General features: G+C 38.8%; 1 protein-coding gene across 1 annotated transcript; it reads right to left on the reverse strand.

Moving 5' to 3' along the window:
- Positions 1-1,318: 1,318 nt before the first annotated feature.
- On the reverse strand, positions 1,319-17,809 carry ccdc138 (coiled-coil domain containing 138). The gene is made up of 15 exons (XM_074659667.1): positions 17,599-17,809; positions 15,910-15,949; positions 15,421-15,535; positions 15,233-15,333; positions 14,704-14,867; positions 14,232-14,369; positions 13,824-13,943; positions 13,048-13,125; positions 12,698-12,817; positions 11,844-11,996; positions 11,570-11,686; positions 9,274-9,487; positions 5,969-6,142; positions 3,037-3,175; positions 1,319-1,613 (listed from the first exon to the last, which is right to left on the reverse strand). Exons 1-15 carry the CDS (start codon positions 17,677-17,679, stop codon positions 1,487-1,489), a joined length of 1,881 nt encoding a protein of 626 aa, XP_074515768.1. The 5' UTR covers positions 17,680-17,809; the 3' UTR covers positions 1,319-1,486.
- Between the last annotated feature and the right edge of the window lie 2,198 nt (positions 17,810-20,007).

The following is a 20,007-nucleotide window of genomic DNA, read 5'->3' on the forward strand; positions in this document are numbered from 1 at the left end:
TACAAGATTCAGTTTTGCATGTGTCTACTTTTCCATTAATTTAACTACTTTAACTGTAATGCTTGGTGCAGATGCTGACAGTTTCAAAGTGTCTGCAATAACTCAAGGAATTATTTTAACAAAAACATCTAAAGCAGGTCTCATATACTTTGGCAGAACATTTCATTTCAAACATCTTTGTTCTTGAATGTTTTCTTGAGCAAGTGGTTTAAAGCCTCCGGGTGGACGGTCACATTATTCCCTTTTTGATTGGATTGATTTGATTTAAATGCTACGGTTATTTCTGACATTTTATAAAACCAAGCAATTCATTGATTAATCAAAAACATAATTGACGGATGAACTGATCATGACAATCGTTGGCTGCAGCTCTAAATCAAACACAATAATGAAAATCCGAATATATAAAAGATGAATGCATATCTATGTGAAAACTGAGTAAAATGTTAGAAACTAAAATCATAAAAAGCTTTGCCTTTTCGTTTCATCAATCTCTACTGAAATAGGTGAAAGAGAATTCCATTTAAAGTCTCCATTTCTTATTTGAAATTAAGTGGCTTACTATCAGTAAATCTGTTTAAATCATGTTTAGACTCATCAATTCAATTTAGGGGCCTCCCATAGACAACCAGTGTAAAAGTATACTGTATTCTACGATACATATGTGACACAATATCCAGCAAATCTTTCATCAAACTCATCATCTCCTAACCCTGACCTGAACACCGTTTCACACAATAACTAATATGCAGTTAATTTAGGAATTCAAACGCTGTACGGGCCTTAAAAAAATTGGATGCATCCTTTTCAAATTCGGGCCAGCGAATCACTTCCGAGTAAAACATCAGCTGTAATTGTTCCAGTCCGTCCAATACCCTCCATCAACTAACACCACCGGTGTGTCCCATACTGAGACCATTAATCCCATCAACCCACCCATGCTCTGAAACAAATAAGACAAGTTTATACAAAACATATGGATTTCAGCATTACATACGCAGTCCAATCTCAATGTCCTTCAGTTCTTTTTGTTTATTGTCATTAAAAAGCTTCACAGTCACAGCCTCTCTTCCTCTGAGCACATCAGACACCCATTAAGGCCACTGGCAAGCATGACACCCGTTTTCATCACAGAAAGAAGAAAGAATACAAGACGAGACATCAGATTAGCATTGCGGAACAGAAAAACACGGGTCACAAAGTGCAAACCATACACAACACTAAAAAAGTACTTCTGACAGACATAAGAACTTCAAAAACATATCACTAAATAAATAAAGAATGTGCGTCTGCATATTATTTGAGGTAGAGCGAGATGGAGGATTGAAGTTATTTATTAGTGTTTGAGCAGACATGAAAGACCGAGCAACGTACTGAAGTACTGAAACACAGGGCAAGTTATCTTTATCTTAACCGGGAAGTCTGAATTGTTAAAGAGGCCTTTAATCAAGCATGAAGCATAGAAACATGTGAGTGTGTGTGTGTGTTATTTGAGGTTGTGGAGGATAGACCTGAAGTTGAGGCAGAGGAAGGTGTGTGTGTGGTTGGTGTTGCGATTGAGTTCTTGTATTTGGAGGTGGAGGGAGGACAGTTCAAACAGACGGCGGTTCTTCCTGGACAAAATCAAAGAAATACACAACAACCCGTCAGGCCAAAGACATTCATTGAAACATAGTCCTGTGAGTCAGTCACACTTCAGTATTTGACAAGTATACAACAGCTGTAATATCTTTGGCTGGATTTTCATCAAAGAAATAAACAACAACCCGTCAGTCCAAAGAAATTCAATGTAACATAGTCCCGTCAGTCAGTCACAATCCAGTACTAGACCTCTACTACAGCTGTATAACTAGTTATCTTAGGAAGGTTTACACTGTCTGGTTGACCAGGCCAAGAATGAAGTCTAAAAGTTATATATAAAAACACTTAATGACCAGTAGGGGTGTAATAAAAATATTGAGTTTCACGATATTGTGTTCTGTGATACTGTATTGATTCTCAAAAACACTATTGATTTTTAATTTAGTAGTTTACATGCAAATATGAACCCAGTCAATACTTTCCATTTCACTATTTCATTTACAAAGAAATGGGCACTCAGTGTACGTGCACTCTCAAAGCATGGCTAAAGATTTTGAGAAACTGCGAAGGTGTGGATTTAATATTGTTTCAGCACACACAAAGATCAACTAAATACATTACCACCACAATAACTTGATTTAGACAACCTTGTGGCTATAATAGACCCAATAATCCTGTGGTACGCTATTAATGGGCCACAAGATAAATATGAGGGGTCAATGAGATGATCAACAGGGTAGGAAATGAAAAAAACATCATGGTACTCGGGATGTAGAGATATACCGGTATTGACCGTTGTATTTAAAAAATGCAATATGGATATAAAGTTACTCGACACACATGATAATATTGTGTAAATAATCCAGTGCGTCTTAAATGGTTACAGACTCTCCCTCCACCTCCCTACACTCGTATTTTGAGTGTAATTCATTTACCAAAAAAGAGACAAAACACATAGTAAACAAAGTTAAAGATGAATTTGACTGATAGCATTATATTATTATTTTTTTAATTTTCAATAGATATCGTAATAACATTGTCATCGCGAATTCTTTTGGCCACGATAATCATATAGTGAAAATCTGATATTGTGACAGCCCTACATGCTACAAAAAAATTATATTAATGTTTTCATACATTCCTCTAATCTTTGCTTTTAATAGAGGTAATGTAAATCTTTACTTTTAGGAGTCACAAGCCAGAACGTTTTGGAACCACTGTAATGGTTTAAATGTCATTGCCTATCCTTGAGAAAAGGAAGAGAAATAGTTTGACTCTGGACCCAGGTTGAGTATTTGTCAGATAAAGATCAGTCTGTGCAACACATAAAAGAAATGATAAGAGTGCGTACGGTTGCATTTGTCCGAGCATGCAGGAATTTACTATCCATGATCAGAGACAAGCTAATCCTTGTTCAGTGTGTGATGTTATCAGTATGGAGATGAGTGTGTCTACCTGATGTTGGAGAGCTTCTGTAGAAGGATGGAGAGCTTCTCCAGCGTTGGGAGCTCAAGGCGAGGGTTTTTAAGAAGCTGGGAGGCCGTCCGGAAAAACTCCTCACAGCTACATGCCTCCAAGAAGGGATTCAAGTAGCCTACAGGCACACAAACACAAGCAAAGCAAAGAAAGAAGGATATTATAAAAAACTATTTCTGTAATAAACACCACATTTTTATTGTCAAAACTTCTAAGGAGATGGAAATTATCAACTTCAGATTTGCATAGAAATGAAAACTACATGGAGGCACAAACAAACCGTGACAACACTTTAGCGATCAAACCGAGTTAGACAGGGACGCAGATGCTGGTCAGAGAGGATTGTATGATTGTATTTGGAAGGGCTTCCATATTGTCACTATTAAATGTGACCTTCCATTCATCAAACCATAACCTCACACAGGGAGATGAAACAGAGTAAGGACAACAGCATCCATCCACGCAGATGGGAGCTGCACATTTTTTAATAAAAGCAAATGTGGACCTCATGGAGTCCTAAAATTAGTCGAGTCCTAGTAAACAAACATTTGTTTCTGCTAAAGTCACATTCCTGCTCCTATTAAAACTAACTCTCCACTGTCTTCGACCACGCACAAGGGTGAGGGAATACAATATGAGACACAGAGGGACTTTTTTTTTGGCTGGTGCAGAGGTTCTGCTGGCATCAAATCACAGCAGAGGATTGGACGGGGAAGAATAGGATCAGGTTCAGATGAGAAAGGATAAGACGGGTAGAATCTGATAATATGAGAAGGATAAAGCAAGAAAGGATAGGTTGGTCAGTCTTTTTCCAGCAATAGCATCACCTCACCTCAAGGTTATACAACTACTGAATAATAAGTAATTCATGTTACTGACATGTCCTTGAATTATTCATTTTCTTGCTGATTTTGGATCTTCCATCTCCAGGATTGAAGTAAAACTTCCTGACTGGTGAATATTTAGTGTAATGTCTGCTGATAGTTGCTGGACAATATGGTTGACAGCAAAACTATGTATCTGTAGCTGAACATAATCCTTCAGTCCCAAAAAAAGTTGTCAGAGGTGTAGGGATGATGATTTCGGCTCCAAAAAGAGGACACAAAAGCTGTAGTCATATCTGCATATATTGGATTATAATTATTAGTATGCATTAATATCTTATAATCTGTTTCAGTGGCACTGATATTGTATCTTATTAAGACCAGAGGAACAAATGTTTGCAGCACCTCGGCCCACACTGTCCAGTCTTCTGGTGGGTCTTTATCCTTTTAAGATGTGCTACATTCTACACTTGTGTTACGACACGGATACAGATGGAGACAGACACACACACACAAATACAGACACATTCCTCATGGGTTTGATGGTTGACAACATAAGTGCTGCGGGACAAATCAAATAGTATAAGAAACAAGGGTAAAAAGTCCTTATCTAAAGTAGTTTAACCAGGTCAGGGAGGGCATTTTTACCTGCAACACCATGAAAACATACAACAGCAAACACTTCTGTGCTGAAGGAAAGAACACATACACACACACTCACCAAGTAGGTTCATATGTGACCATGGAAGTTTAATATACTGCATGAAACAGTTTGGCAGTAAATGCACCCACTGTTTACCAGACATCAGTCAAAGCTAGTAAAACACTGTTACGGAGTGTGTTTGTGTAAATCTGTGTGCTGAAGTGGCCAACTGCATTTTGTGATCCATGAATGTGCTAAATGTGTTGTGCAACTGGTGTGACTGGACTTTATACGAGCAGTCAAGGACACAGACGTCCTGTATGTGTGTGTGTGTGTGTGTGTTTTGTGTACAACTTGACCTTTTTGTTTGGTTTTGTTTTACTGGCAACCTTCAGGTGCAAACCTTTCTCCCCCTATACTCACCCCTTTCCAGTCTCTCCTAATTACTGCTTGTAAAAACACAATAATTAGCAAGTCTTGCTAGACTTACAGTCCCCTTGAAACACACACCTATATGTACACACGGTCATGCAGCTCCGGCCCCAGTCACCTCCAGCATATGTGTCTGCTGCATATTACTGTAGCATACAGCAGTCTTAAATGATGCGGCTCATAACCCAGCCGAACTCGCCCCTTCCATGGAAACACACTGCAGCTGTGCTCTCCCCTCGTCCACCTCTGTCAAGTCTTTTGTCTTTCTATAAAAAGAGCCAGGAGGTGGTGGAGATCCAACGTTTTATGACAACTTCTAAATCTTTTGCCTGACCAGTGCTTATGATTGATGTGAGCTCAGAAAAACCCTTACTTTCACATGTGGTTTTTACGTGGGGATGATATGGAGTGATCCTGCAGGAGGAGCTGGTATATATTAAAGTTAATAGTGATAGTAAAGACAGTCTATAAATCTGGGCTAGAAGAGTGATCACAGCAGCTTTCGAGGTCACGTCAACCACAGACGATTTCCCAGGCAAAGAGATTTGTAAATTTGTTTTAAAAAGTCTTGAGGTCACCAGTGAGGTGCTGGGCAGGCTACACATACATACTTATGAATTTAACAATAACTTACAACAGTTGTGCCGTCCGCTGTTGCTCCAAAATGTTAATTAGTTGCTAAAGTAGTGTCAATATTGTGTAGTTCCCAACTTCGTAACTAAATTCAGCATTAGCCAGCTTAGTTATCATGTTAATACATACTATAACTTCAATTAATGAAACAGGATGAAAACCTTCAAATAAACGAATTGACTGAAACTGCACTGCACAGAGTGTGGTGGTGGTGGTGACAGAAATATATCATTAAGGTTGCGGTGTTGTTTCCTTTGACAGCCATAGCTGATCATGCTTGTGCCTCTTTAGCAATGGGAAAAAAAATATTTTTCTTGTTCATAATTATACAAGGGGGGTGAGTTGTACACTTATAGTCATCTGACACATGTCTACTTACGGGACTGTTCAGTTAGCTGCACGAGGATGTCTACAGGTGTGTGCCGACCTCCACGGCCAGCCCGAAGCATCGCCAGCAGCACACACACTCCTCCATTGTGGATGAAAAGGCCTCGGCTCTCCTCAGACATCAGCTCGGTACGGAGACTGTCCAGAGCCTGGGCCAGCACATCAGCTGCAGACAGGATAGAGAGAGACATATAGTGTATACATGCATACAGAGATACTTGATTCAGTTTTAAATTGAGTTTTTAAATCATTTCAGTCTTACATTTTGTCAGTTTTAGACTGAAACGGTTGTCCATGAAAAAGCTACGGTAAGTCAAAAATGTCCATCACAGTATCCCAAAGCCCATGGTGACATCATTCAATTTCTTGTTTTGTCAGACCACTAGATCAAAATCCAAACATATTCAATTTACTATAATGTCAGACCAACATATATGATTCTCACTGTTAAGTACCTGGAACTACCAAACTTAAAAACATGAAATTATTAATTGATTATCAAAACAGTTGATGATTTTTTTTCTTTCAATCAACTAATCGATTAATCAGCTAATCGTTGCAGCTCTAATCTCATCTTTGTACGATAGTCTTTTTAGCAACGGGATACTTGTCTTCTATCTACCTTTCCCCATCTTATCCCCAGCTGGGTTTCCTTTCTTTCTCACAGTCCACCACTGTACTTTGGCCTAATACTTGCCATTCTTCTGCAGTCACTTTTCAAGTCCAGAACTCATTTTGTCTGATAAATTCACGATCTGTGATCACCTCAAATAGTTCTGAGAGATGTCTGAAGTTCTAAGAAAATCCTTTTCAAATGTTCAAAAGTGCTGGATTTATACAACCTGACATGGGATAAAAGCTTCCTTTTTTATTCTGGACTGACTTTGGTTAGCTCCGTCTCAGAATAGTACCTATATACCAAAATCCCAGCATGTATGAGGGGGAAGAAACTTCTCTCCATTATGCTCAATCTGGTTTCACGTCAATCCAGAGAAGGGGAGAAAGCGAACCTGGTAAGCAGATTGACAGAAAAGAGTCTCTATAGAGACGTACCGATGGAGGCCTCCAGCATTACGAGCAGATGGAAGGTCAGTCCAGAGGAGAGTTTCATAAAACATGTCTGGATATACGCAGTTCCCACTGAATGCACCAAGATTTATACTGTGGAAGGCCAGGGAGCAAAATTTAGATGCAGCTACAAGCTCTTTATCCTTCTCAAATATTTGTATCAGAACCAGACTAAGAGCCTGAAGCCACGCTGGCGGCTCTGTGAGGCTAATGCTCTTGGTAAAGAAAACAAAATTGTAAGATAGACATAAGCAGAGGTCCAGAGATTGTTTGGGGCAGATGGGAGTGTGCAGATATGTGGTTACAAACCAAAGCATTGGAGAAATACAAATGTTAACCTGATGATGAAAGTCAGGGGATCACCAAGGTTATTACAATTCATCCTTTGAAGAGCATGAATTTCATTGCTGTCCATTCAATAGTTGAGATATTTCGGTCTGGACTACGGTGATGGACTGACTGACGTTGTCATCACTTGTGCCACAGTGCTAGTGTGGCTAGAAAACCTGTGTATGCCCTGATAAGCTGATCTGATTAACAACGTTCAAACCTTCCCCTGGCCAGCAGTGTTTAGTAGATGGCGTACACAAACAGGACAGTGCAATAAAGTAAATTTCAGTTTTGGTCGTCTCTCCTTTGCACACAAAATGAAATATGTACTTGCATTAGCAGTGATGTGGAAATTTGTAATTAAAATGTGAAGTAAGAGGTTTACACAGCATGCAGAGTATGTGTGAGAACACAACACTCAGTTACATGTTTTAACACCCTGCTGTTTCTATGGATTCACACCTACACAGGTGGGATGCTGGCACAGTCGGAAATGATAAATAACACTTTTACAATATTTAGCACATATTTATCACATTTTCTACAGCAGGTCTGGTTAGGATTCTGACTAGCAACTTAAATTAGGCTGCCATGACATCACTATACCATGGAAGGCATTAGGCAAACAACCACAACTACAGTGAGTTCCTTCCCTTTCCTTTTTTTCAGAATCAGATTTTTGATTAATTAAATCATTATTATTAAACATGTGTTAAGTGTAATCTGCAATTTTTCACATTATTTCAAATGTCTCCTCATTATCCAGAATAACTCTTCTTTCTATTATCTGTTTCCTTTGTGAAGCCAACATGGTTTAGTGACAGCATGGGAGAGCACATTACATTTTCCAAAAATGCCTCTTTTCCCTTTTATGAATTTTGAATTTATACACATACAATTGCATGTATAAAATTGAGTATCTACATCACAAACTGATCGCAGACACTATTAATACATTTGTAACTGTTCTCATTTCTACTTGATGACCATGGTCTTCTTTTAGCAAAAAAAAAGTTTTTATGTCAATCACTTAAATTCAGTCTGTGATGCCAGCCGTAGATAAATTAAATAAGACTGAGTTCAGTTGTTTCTCCACACGTGATATTGAACATGCCACCTTGGAGATTCAGACCTCATCTTTGCAGCTATCGTGACGGTAAAATTCTCCTTGGAAAGATAGTAAATAATAGGGAGGTGTAATAAATTAATTGCAAATAATGATATAACTAATATACCAATGTGGAATCAACTAAGGTTCACAGCTTTTTGATTCTAGTGCTTAATCAATTTAGGCATTTAATTGATTAGTTGATCAACAGAAAATAAATCGTCAACTTTTGATCATTGATAAACTCTTTGTCATTTAACAAGCAAAAAATGATTTGCTGGTTCCTGTTTCTCAAATGCAAATTTATTGCTTTTCTCAATTTTATATTTTTGTAAAATGAGCATCTTTGGGTTTTAGGCTGTTGGTCGGAGAAAACTATTTGTTTTAGTAGAGTTGCAGCAAATAATCGATTAGTTGTCAATTAATCGCCAACTATTTTGATAATCGATAAATTGATTTCAGTAATAAAGAAAAAGTCAAAATTCTCTGATTCCAGCTTCTTAAATGTGAATATGGTCTGGTTTCTTTACTCCTCTATGACTGAATATCTTTGAGTTGTGGGCAAAACAAGTCATTTGAGGACGTCATCTTGGGCTGTGGGAAACATTTTTCCCCATTTAAAAGATCACAACTATCAATTCATTGAGAAAATAATCGACAGATTGATTGACAATGAAATTCATTATTCTTACCCTACTATTCTGCTTTGTGTCCATAATTTAACTTCTGTTCGCATTTTCCAAATATAATGCTTAAGATGCAGTATGTATATGTGTGTTATGTATTGTTACCTTGTGTGACAGTGCGGAGGAGGATGAGGGTGGAGAGGATGCGTGTGTGAGGACAGGGGCTGCGGTAAAGAGGCCAGCTCCTGCAGGGTCCACCAGCAGCCCCACTGCAGGACTTGGGCAGGTCTGGATCTTCAGCCTGAGGCACCGTTAAGTGGGCCGGGGCCTTTGATACTTCCTCTCCTATCCGCCGCAGAGTAGCAGATAGTGCTACATGCTGTGCAGACACACACAAACACACACTGGTCATTGCACAGAATTCATGACTGTGCGTGCACTCGGTTACTTTTGTTATATAAAATAGGAATGATATTGCCAACAGTGATCAAACGTCAGTGTAGAAAACACAAGCTCAGCCTGACAGGGAGCCAGCAGGCTTCTACTCCGATGACTTCAAATATCTAATGAAGCTAATAAATCAGTGCAGCAAACTACAGCTACTATCCAAGATTCATTTCCAGAGAAGTGAAGTTTTCAAACTCACTACATCCCTCTCTCTCTGTCTTCTACTCCCTCTCCCAAAAGTCTCCATCAGCTCCACAGGGACCCAAGATTTTAAGTTATCTCCTTTCATGCATTCTGGCCCAATAGTGGTTGTTTTTGTCTTAAAAAGTGAGCACATATTGCAGCAATAAGGGAGCATGTGATTCCAGTTGAACATCAAGCATGTCACTGAGCAAATATGACATGTCATGGTCTGACAAACAAACATATGGGGGCTAAGCTCCCTGCAGCAGGACTGGAGAAAAGGACTGAAGCTTGGAAGTTGGAGGCTGTTGGAGGGTAGAGAACTGGGGGGACAGAGGCAGGGGATGAAGGCTGGAAGATAGCTCATAGTTGGGATTGGGAGGTTGGACAATGAGCTAAAGGTTAGAGTTAAGACCTTCTAATAAGATAAGCCTAAAACGTGCGATTCCTCCTTCTACTAGAAACAGCTGATGTAGTTTTTGTCACGGGGACTCTCGAGGGGCTCATGGCCCTTATCAAAGCTACAAAGACAGGGACAGCCTGTTCTTATGTCTAGACTCTGTTCAACACACAGTCAGGCAGACAGGCAGGGGACTTCAGATAACCACGCTTCACATCCGAACACAAGATGGAACTCGACAGGACCTCCAAACATTAAAGCCCACCGTGCTGTGAAGGGAGATGTAGCGATAAAGTGGATATCCCCGGCTTGAAGTGGATGTGTACCTCTCTGATGTGTAGCTATGTCTTCAGGGAAAACTGTGTGTCGTGTTTGGTTTCCGCTGCAGTGATGTTGTGAAAGTGACCCAGCAGCTTTTTTGTAGAAGAACATTCAGCTTTTGCAAGGCCAAATAACCAATAACTAAGGAAGGTGCAGGCCTCAGAATTAACAGGCTTTTGTTGTTATAAAATGTAATGTCACTCCCCTGTGGTGTTGCTTTTTGACAGCCCAGATAATCTATTACATAAGAAAGTGGATATCCAGATAACAGGTTTTTTTCCAGGAATAAAGTGGCTTTCTTTTCGATTGACGCTCCCTCTGGCTGACAAGTTGCATACTGTCAAAATGCCTTAGCCTAACTTACAGAAATAGTATAGTTAGCCTTAAACTTACATTTGGACAAAATGCTTGCTGCACACGTTGGCATACTGACTGTCGGGATCCCACAGTTTCCCCATCCTTCCTGCTGATGCCTCACTTTTGTCTTCTTAAAGGCTCCGTTTTTTGGTTCGGCAGCTTATAAAAACTGACATCTGGGTTCTTCACCCTGTTGGTAGTGCATCCCACCCACACAACAGCTTTTAGGCATTCTTCTGTTGTTTGATAGCAGATGGAATTGGCAAGGAGGCTGCTTCACGCAATGCAAAGTCAAGTGAGAGCTATGAATCATTTTCCTCTCCGGTGTGGGCGGGACTTAATTGCGCTCTGTCTCTGTTGTAGGTGATGTGGCTCGTTCGTAGTGGCTACTCGCTGAAGGGTTTTATGAAATAGAACAGTGACGGACTGTGCTGCAATTTTGCCGTAGTGACCACAGAAAGAACTGCAGGTCACGTGACACCATCTGGCGTACAATTGACTTTTTGGCACACAGTCAATACAAAAGAAATGGCCATCAAGCTAACAGGAACATTTCCTGAACATCACACTTATTGCTCTTTGAATTGTCACATTTCAACCATATGCCCGGCTCCTCAAATCCAGATTTTCTTTGGTAAAAATCTGCAAAACCTTTGACATGTTTTTATTGTAGTCATACTGTTTGTTCTTTGATGCATCCTATAACTACTAGCTGCAGCAGCCTAGTTTACCCACAGTAATCATTATTTGTACCTGTGTACTGCTGTCCATGTGTCTCAAAGCCCAGTGGATGAGGCGAAGAAGGTTGAGGAGGAGGTCCGTTTCTGACTGAGGAGTGTGATGAAGCTGATCTGCTAATAACGGCAGCACCTAAGGAAGCAAAGATAATTTATGACTTTGATTGCTATAAAAATGATCAGTGTGTCTTGATCTAATGCTCTTTTGTGGTCAGGACACCAGAATGTGCATGGAAATACAGTTGTAATCAAATTCAGAGATCACAGTGAAGCTACAGTGAACACGCCACCTTTAGGCATCTCTCGTTGAGTACGACCTCTGGAGGCAGACACTGGCTGACACCTTTCCCTTCGTTTCCTGCTACTGATGAGAACGTCTGTCCATCGAGTACCCAGTCTAGTAGAAGGGCCAGGAGCTTTACTGGGTTGGGACTGGAGCTGCCCTGAGGGAAAATATAAAGGGTTAAATTACATTGCTAAAGCAGTCATCTGAAACTTACTTTCTCACCAAACGGTGACTTTAGTCAGCTGTTATTTTAATTAGACCTTTATCATATGTCACACATATTGATCTGGATTCTATAATATGTTCTGCATGGAGTCACAATGAGCACCTAAGGGTTTAAAGATTCAAAGAAACGTAACAAGAAGTTATGACTATATCTGTTTGAAGTTCCTGCATGGAGAAGTGTGAACATTACATCAAGACTGTGATTTCACTGGAGAGCCTGAAGGTGTTCATCTAACTGTAGAAAAAGTATGGTAATGGTATGAAAGTTTGTTTCAGTCGATGTTCTCCTTGACTGAAACAAACATCACCCTCGAAGTGCAGCTGTATCCACTGAGCTCGGAGCTCAACTGTACCCACTGAATATTAATCTACTGATATTAATCTATCAACAACAGTGATGATAACAAAATCAGTCAGCCGGGAGGATGAGTGTGGTTTGTGGAGAAAGACTGTGTGGTACCGTTTCCAGCTTGGATATGTGTAAATTAGTGTTAATGTGTGTCTCATGCTAAACGATGTGCACAGTATTTGACCAACAAATAAAGTAATTAAGTCTTAATTAGAGTAAATCCTACTGATTGGCAGCACATCCCACTGTAACACAACCACACACACACACAGTTGTTGAACTACCTTGGTGCTGGGTTTTGCAGAGGCAGCAGTTTTCTCCTTTTTGGATGGTTTAACACACTCTGTGCTCTTAACGCTCACTTTTTGACCGCCTCTCGATGCTATGCTGAGCTCATATTTCCTCTGAAAAAAAATCAATGAATAACCAAACTTAAACCACACATATTAGACATTAGACAAAAAATATTTAGTTTCAACAATTTGCATGCTACAAGAAATAAATGCTTTTAAATTATTTTTAGGGTGGACAGGATTCAGTCAGATTGAATGTTAGAACTTAAAGTGCTTTCCATAGCAAACTGCCTTGACTCTAGTTATAAAAGAAATCTGTGCATTAGTTAATATGTTCTTACCTGTAGGTTCTCAAGTCGAGCTTGCACCCTCTTGGATTGGCTGTCCAACGTTTTATTCTGTTCACTGATCTCAATCAACTGTTGATTTAAAAGCACTGAATGTCAATATGTTATTCAAAACCACAGTCTAGAAAAACATCCCTTTATTTGTTTCATTCTGTGCATACATCAGACCACTTTTTGAAGCATTTTTGAACCAAGGAGGGCTTTATTAAAAAGCAACAAAAACACTTTCAAACTGACAGTGATACCAAGAAAACAATGCAGACTCAGTGAATATACATCACTGTTCAGTGTTATGTCATAGCGCCCTCCTGTGGTCAAAGGTACTAACTGTTCGGCACGAGCCTCCTACTCCTCTACCCATAATGAAGTGAAGATTTAATCACTTTTGGTCACTTTACTTTTGAAGAAAGAAAATTCCATTCAAACATTGGCTAGTTCTTGGCACATTAAGTTGATATCAGGACTGGTTGCTGTAGACTCCACTGTGGATATTACTCTCAAAGCAAAATATATAGCACTTCATGTTCAGCCCTACGGATCAGAAAGGTTTTAATCAGATGAAAAAACTTGTAAAAAGTCTGTCGATTTGTTGGTCAAAATAAAAGTATTCAGGAGTTGGCTGAATTTTCCTTGAAATGTTTGCATTTTGTTGGTATCTTCAAAGTTTGATAAAGTCCTACAACAGTCTAAAACTATTTGACTCAAGGGCTGAAATGTTGCGGTGTCTTAAATGAACAGACAATCACGGTTTGTATGTGGTCATTTCTAACCTGTATCTTCATGTTGTCATTCAGCTCCTTGATGGTGTCAAAGCTGGACTTGAGCCTCCTGTTCTCCTTGCTCCTCTCTCGAAGAAGATCCTGCAGCTGGCTCACCTCTTGCTGGTGTTTCTGGCGACACAAACATACACGTTCACACATAATGAACTGTGCAGCCACACCAACAATGCTTGAACACTTAAGAGGTACATTACACTGACTTCAGCTTGTTATTAAAATTCTATAATAGTGAGTCCAAGGCAAGGATGTCTCATTTGTTTTAATGCCTGTTGCCTCGACTCTTCTCTCCTCGAGTCTCTTCCTCGCTTCCTCCGCTCGTAAGGCGTGAGGAGAGGGGTCAAGGAAAGGAATCGAGGATGTACAAACTGGGAAATGGGAATTGCCTTATGCATGTCTGACCTCCTTTACAGCTGGTATGCGAATCTGTAGCATCTCTTCCAGCCCGGCCAGCTCCCCAACAGCCTCCTCCCGTTGTTTCAGCCTCCTCTCTCGCTCCTGCAGCTCCTTCTCCCACTGCTGCTGGCTTCGTCGCTCTGCCTGTATACACAAATATATTGATATTACTATACTTTATATACTTTATAACATTCCTTCTCTAATCCAAACTAACCTATAAGTCTAAAACTCAAAACTCTTCTTCACAATCTCAAGTATGGGAAAATGCAAATACACAGGAACCCTTGTATCATAATATTTTCTGCATTTAAGTAGGTGTATCGTGCTGTACACACACACACACACACACACACACATCTGTAAGTAACCTTTAATAAAACACAAGGAAACATACACCTAGTCGCTGTCTCTGTTTTGTATTTCTCACATCTGGATTTACTGATAAACCGTCATTACAATGATTCTGCTCTCTCACCTTTAGTTGTTCATAGATGGTCATCATCTCCTGGTACACCTTTACTAGCACTAAGGAAGAGGAACGGCACGAGTCAGGGCGTTGGCGAGCTCTCTGCAACTCCCCGTCGGTCTCAGTTTCGTGGGACCCAGGGCTATCATCCAAACAGGAAGGCAAGGTCACATCTGGACAAATAGAGGTATAATAGAGGTAAGCCCAAGGCTAGCTCATTATCTGTCTATAACAGAGGCTGTAAGGAGAAGTCAGAAATGTCAGCAATAACAGGAAAGTCAGTAAATCAATTGAAATATGAAATGCAAGGACTAAATCACTGAAGGTTATTTTATGATTCATTATCTTGTCAAGTCATTCATTTTTAATACTGCAATCATATAAATGTGACTATACTTCAAAAGGATTTTCTTCAGGAAGTATTAACCCTGAAATTATTTCAGCATCTGCTACTTTGGATTTGCTATAAACGTGGTCAGTTCTTCTACTCAGAAAGCACAAACACTGGTGACTGGAATCATCACTCTGACACACGCACCTGTTTCTGAAAGCAGCACCTGGTAGTCCTGAAATGGGCCAGCTATAGAGTCCCCACTCAGGTCCTCATTACTGCCATGCAGACCACGATCACTGCCAAACCTTAGGAAAGACAGCAACACGTTTTCATCGAGGCATAATACTCAGACACAAATGTGAAAATGGTATTTGTAATCTCATTAGACTTACTGGTCAGGATGGTTGGTAACGGCTTTGAACAGCTCATGTAAAGCTCTGCTGTAGCATCTCAACTCTTTGCTTGGTCGTTTGGATCTGTTGGTCAACATGAGCCTTCGTAATGACTCTAAAATATTGAACATAAAGCAAAGTAAGGCATTTTAGGTAAGGGTGTAGAAAATATAGATACACATGAGTGAAGATACTGGTATCATATGAAACTAAAAAAACCTAAAGAATCCATTGGTGCCAACCATTTCTGCTTACTGGGGTCCTGAAACAGGCTTTCAGATTTGAAAAAAATCTCAATATATCACCTTGCTTACAGTATTGCAATAAATTGAATTAGACATTAAGGAGGAGAGTGAAGCTATAATCAATACAGTCACCCTTCACATCCTCTCATTACTTCTATATTAGTGAATATAAATATGTGTGTGTAATGTTAGAGACTTGCTACAACCCGTGGTTATCTGAGCATCTGAAGTGAAGTGGACTTACCATCACTGGTTCCTGAGATAATGTCTTCGGGAGGTGGCAACTAAAAATCAGGAAAATCGACATGTTTTAGTGCAAAGTAACAGCGATTTGTCTAATTGTGTTCTGCGTGAGGATGTCACAACTGTGATCAATTATGTGTCAAGTAATGTTGACTTTTCTGTCATAGCTGGTAGACCACAGATTTAAAGGTCCCATATGGTAAAAAGTGAGATTTTCATGTCTTTTATATTATCAAGCAGGTTTAAGTGCTATATAAATACTGTTAAACTATCAAAACGCTCAATACACACAGCCAATACACACAGCCCGTATTCAGTAATTGTGCATTTTGAAACAAGCCGTCAGAATTTCTGTCCATTTGTGATGTCACAAATATAAAATATATAGATCATTACACGGTTTTAAACATAAACATTCTAAATGTGTCCCAGTTTATTTCCTGTTGTAGTGTATGTAAATAACATCAGCGTACTTCCACTGACCCCTCCATGATGAGCTAGTCAGGATGAGGAGCGTGCACCTTCAGCCACAGACTCATCCCCCCTCGGCACAACACAAAGCGCCTGGGTCAGTCCTTCATGCTGGTAGCCATCAGGCTCCACAACCAAGGCTGACCCCCATATGAGAACTATGTGGACTTTAAGAACTTTAAACATATCTACCTTTAAACATGCACTATCTGCAACCATCTTGGACTCTAACCACTGGTGCACTTTACACTTACTTTACACTATACATCCTATATACCACTTTATAGACTGCACACATGTACATATTACATTTATTTATTGCACATACTACATTTATGTATTGACGGACTGCATACACTATGTTCACCCATTCACTCTGTATCTTTTATATCTCTATTATTGTTTTTATAATTTTTGTATATCTTTACCTCTCCTGTGTTTCACTCTGTTTGCTGATGCTGTGCTTTGACACCTGAATTTCCCTCCGGGGATTAATAAAGGTTCATCTTATCTTATCTTATCTTAACTAGGTAAGATGGCCTCTAGCTATTCCTGCTCCCTTTTCCTGGAATACACTGCAAGCTAAGTTGAAACTGGGATATCTGATTACTTTTGATGAATTTAAAACATTAATGAAAGACCTAGAAGCAGAGTCAATCGGGAGCTGTCTGTGTTTCTGAATATTTTCACTTTAACGTTGGCTTCAAACACTTGATTTTAATGTGTTTTGCATGATTATTATGCTATGTATTTATTTTGCATTTGTTTTATGTTGTGGCGTTTGAAACTTTAATGTATGTTTAAATGCTGCTGTCTTGGCCAGGTCTCTCTTGCAAAAGAGATTCTTAATCTCAATGAGTACTACCTGGTTAAATAAAGGTTAAATAAATAAACAAAATAAAAAATTACATTGCAATTTCGTTGAAATGCACTAAAACGGAGCGTTTCAGACAGAGGGTTAAAACAGGTATATTCAGGCAGACATTGTGAGGAAAATAATGTTTTGTTTTTTAACATTACAGCATTTAAACATGTTCTAGTAGAAACACAAAATACAAGTATGAAGCTGAAAATGAGCACCATATGGGACCTTTAACCTGTGAAGGTGTGTTGACATGACAACAAACGAGCAGAGCAACAGGTGTGTTTAGCTGTTTAGCAGCTCTGTAACCATGAAGCTACCAAAACAAGCTGAAGAGACTTAAAGTTGAACTCAAACCTTTGTCCTCCTCTCCAGATATTTCCTCTTCAGCCTCTCAGCTGTATCCGCCACGTCGGTGTCATTGAACAGCAGGTTCATAGCTGAAGTTACAGCAGCTGAATTTATCGATAACCTGCAGGTTTGAGTCAATAATCACAACAAAGCAGTACACTTCCGGTCAAAACTTTCAAAGTAAAACCAATTTCATGAATATGGATAGGTTGTTTTTGCTATATGATGTGTATTATTTTGAAATTCCAATCTAATTTCCGGTATCACTCTACGTAACTACGTAACTTGACGTAACCTTTGTTGGGTTGAAACAAAACGTGGAAACAAAACAGAATCTGAATTTAGCGGATAAATGATCATGTGATGTTGAAGACTTTTCTTTACACGCAGGTAGCGCCCTCTAGCGGAGGGAGGAGCGATATACTGCACAAATATACAGTAGGCATACTTATTAATTATCTAGATCAGCAACCTTTACTATCAAAAGAGACATTTTAGGCAAAATAATAAAAAAAATAAAAATGTGTCTGGTGCCGCAAAACATTTGAGCATTGTGATGAAGGTAATACCGTTAATAGTCTAAGTATGTAGTGTATAAATCTAATGCAGTGAGGGCCAAAGTGCAAATGTACTACAGAGTTTATTAGGGCCACATTGACGGAAAAACATCTGAGATTTACAGAATAAAGTCATAATATTACGAAAAAAAAGTCGTAATGTTACGAGAAAAAGTCATAATTTTACGAGAATAAAAGTCATAAATTTATGAGAAAAAAGTTGTAATATTACGAGAATAAAGTCATAACTTAAAGAAAAAAAATAACACATCAAATTACTACTTTATAATATTATGACTTTATTCTCTTAAATTTATGACTCTCATAATATTAAGTTTTTTTCTCGTAAACATATGACTTTATTTTCAGAATATTACTTTTTTCTCGTAAACTCAAGACTTTGTTCTCGTAACATTACTTTTTTTTAGTAATATTACGACTTTATTCTCATAATATGACTTTTTTTCCTGTGATATTATGACTTTATTCTCGAAATCTCAGATTTTTTTTTTTCCTTAGTGTGACCCTAATACTCTGTCATACCATAGACCTACAACAATGATAAATAAAAATGAAAATGTAAACAAAAACCAGTTATTCATTTCCATTTTTATAAATCCACAGGGAGCCACTGGAGAGGAGCTTAAGAGCCACATGTGGCTCCGGAGCTGCAGGTTGCTGACCCTGACCTAGGCGAAACACTGGCAGGTAAACGGTTCCCAAACCAGTTGAATATGATATAGATTGGAACAAAATAAAGACTGTAATATGTGCTAGTGGCAGGCTAAAAAAAAAGTAAATAAAAAAAAAAAAGTTATATTTCATACTTCTTGATCCTTTCCCTCATCTCAACAAAGTTCTGAATAAAGCCTAGTATAAATACTGTAGCTTATAATGTATGTATGTGCGTTCATGCAGTGTTGATCCGTGTATTTAAAATCACTTGTGTTTGCTGCCCTCTGGTGGTGTCAGCAAGGAACTATGAAATTAGTAAAAGCGGCATCAATGCAGAGATTATAGCATACTCCCACATCCGGTAAATCTTTTCAAAATAAAACTTTCAACATACATAGAGGTGTAGTTACTCGTGGCTACGGCGGGAGGGCAGTGTATACTCATTTCAATTCAAACCTGAACAGGGCTGAATATTATAAATGAACAACTTTCATCTCATTTCAGTTTTAAAGTCCTGAGGCAAAATGTTTTTTTTGTACAGCCAGTTGCACCACCATTTTTATTTATTTTATTGAAACTTGCCAACAACTGGAGTCAGTCCACTGGATATATCAGCAGTTAAATGAAATCCGCACACAAGATTGTTATTAATTAAATAAATATTAAATTACATTTCACCAACAATACTCAGTCGAATTTTTTTGTTCTTTACAACTTGTCTTAATTTATTACATTTATTAAATTCAATAATTTATTAAATTAGTGGTATTATAGGGAATAATTGTGTTGCAATTATGCCCTGCAATACCATTAATCACAAGTGTTCACTGCCCTGTTGTGGACACTGTGGAGAACTGCAATATCAAATTCGTCAATTAGCATCAATGGCATCTATGATGCAGTCCTACCAACCTGTGACCACTGAAGGGCATTAACATGTATGATTTTAAATACACAGGTGAAGTAAGCAACAGATTATTCTTATTAACCAGTTGTTCAACCTGGACAATGTATATATTTTTAAGCATTAGCAGTTCCAGTCTACCTCTATGTTCATGCTAGGAGATGTTAATCTATTTAAAATCACGAGTGCTTGCTGCCATCTGGTGGTGACAGCAAGGAACTAGTAAATTAGTAAAAGTAGCTTCAGTGCAGACATAACAGCATACTCACACTTCCGGTA

This window comes from Sebastes fasciatus, chromosome 14 (genome assembly GCF_043250625.1).
Source record: "Sebastes fasciatus isolate fSebFas1 chromosome 14, fSebFas1.pri, whole genome shotgun sequence".
In the NCBI taxonomy this organism is placed as follows: Eukaryota; Metazoa; Chordata; class Actinopteri; order Perciformes; family Sebastidae; genus Sebastes; species Sebastes fasciatus.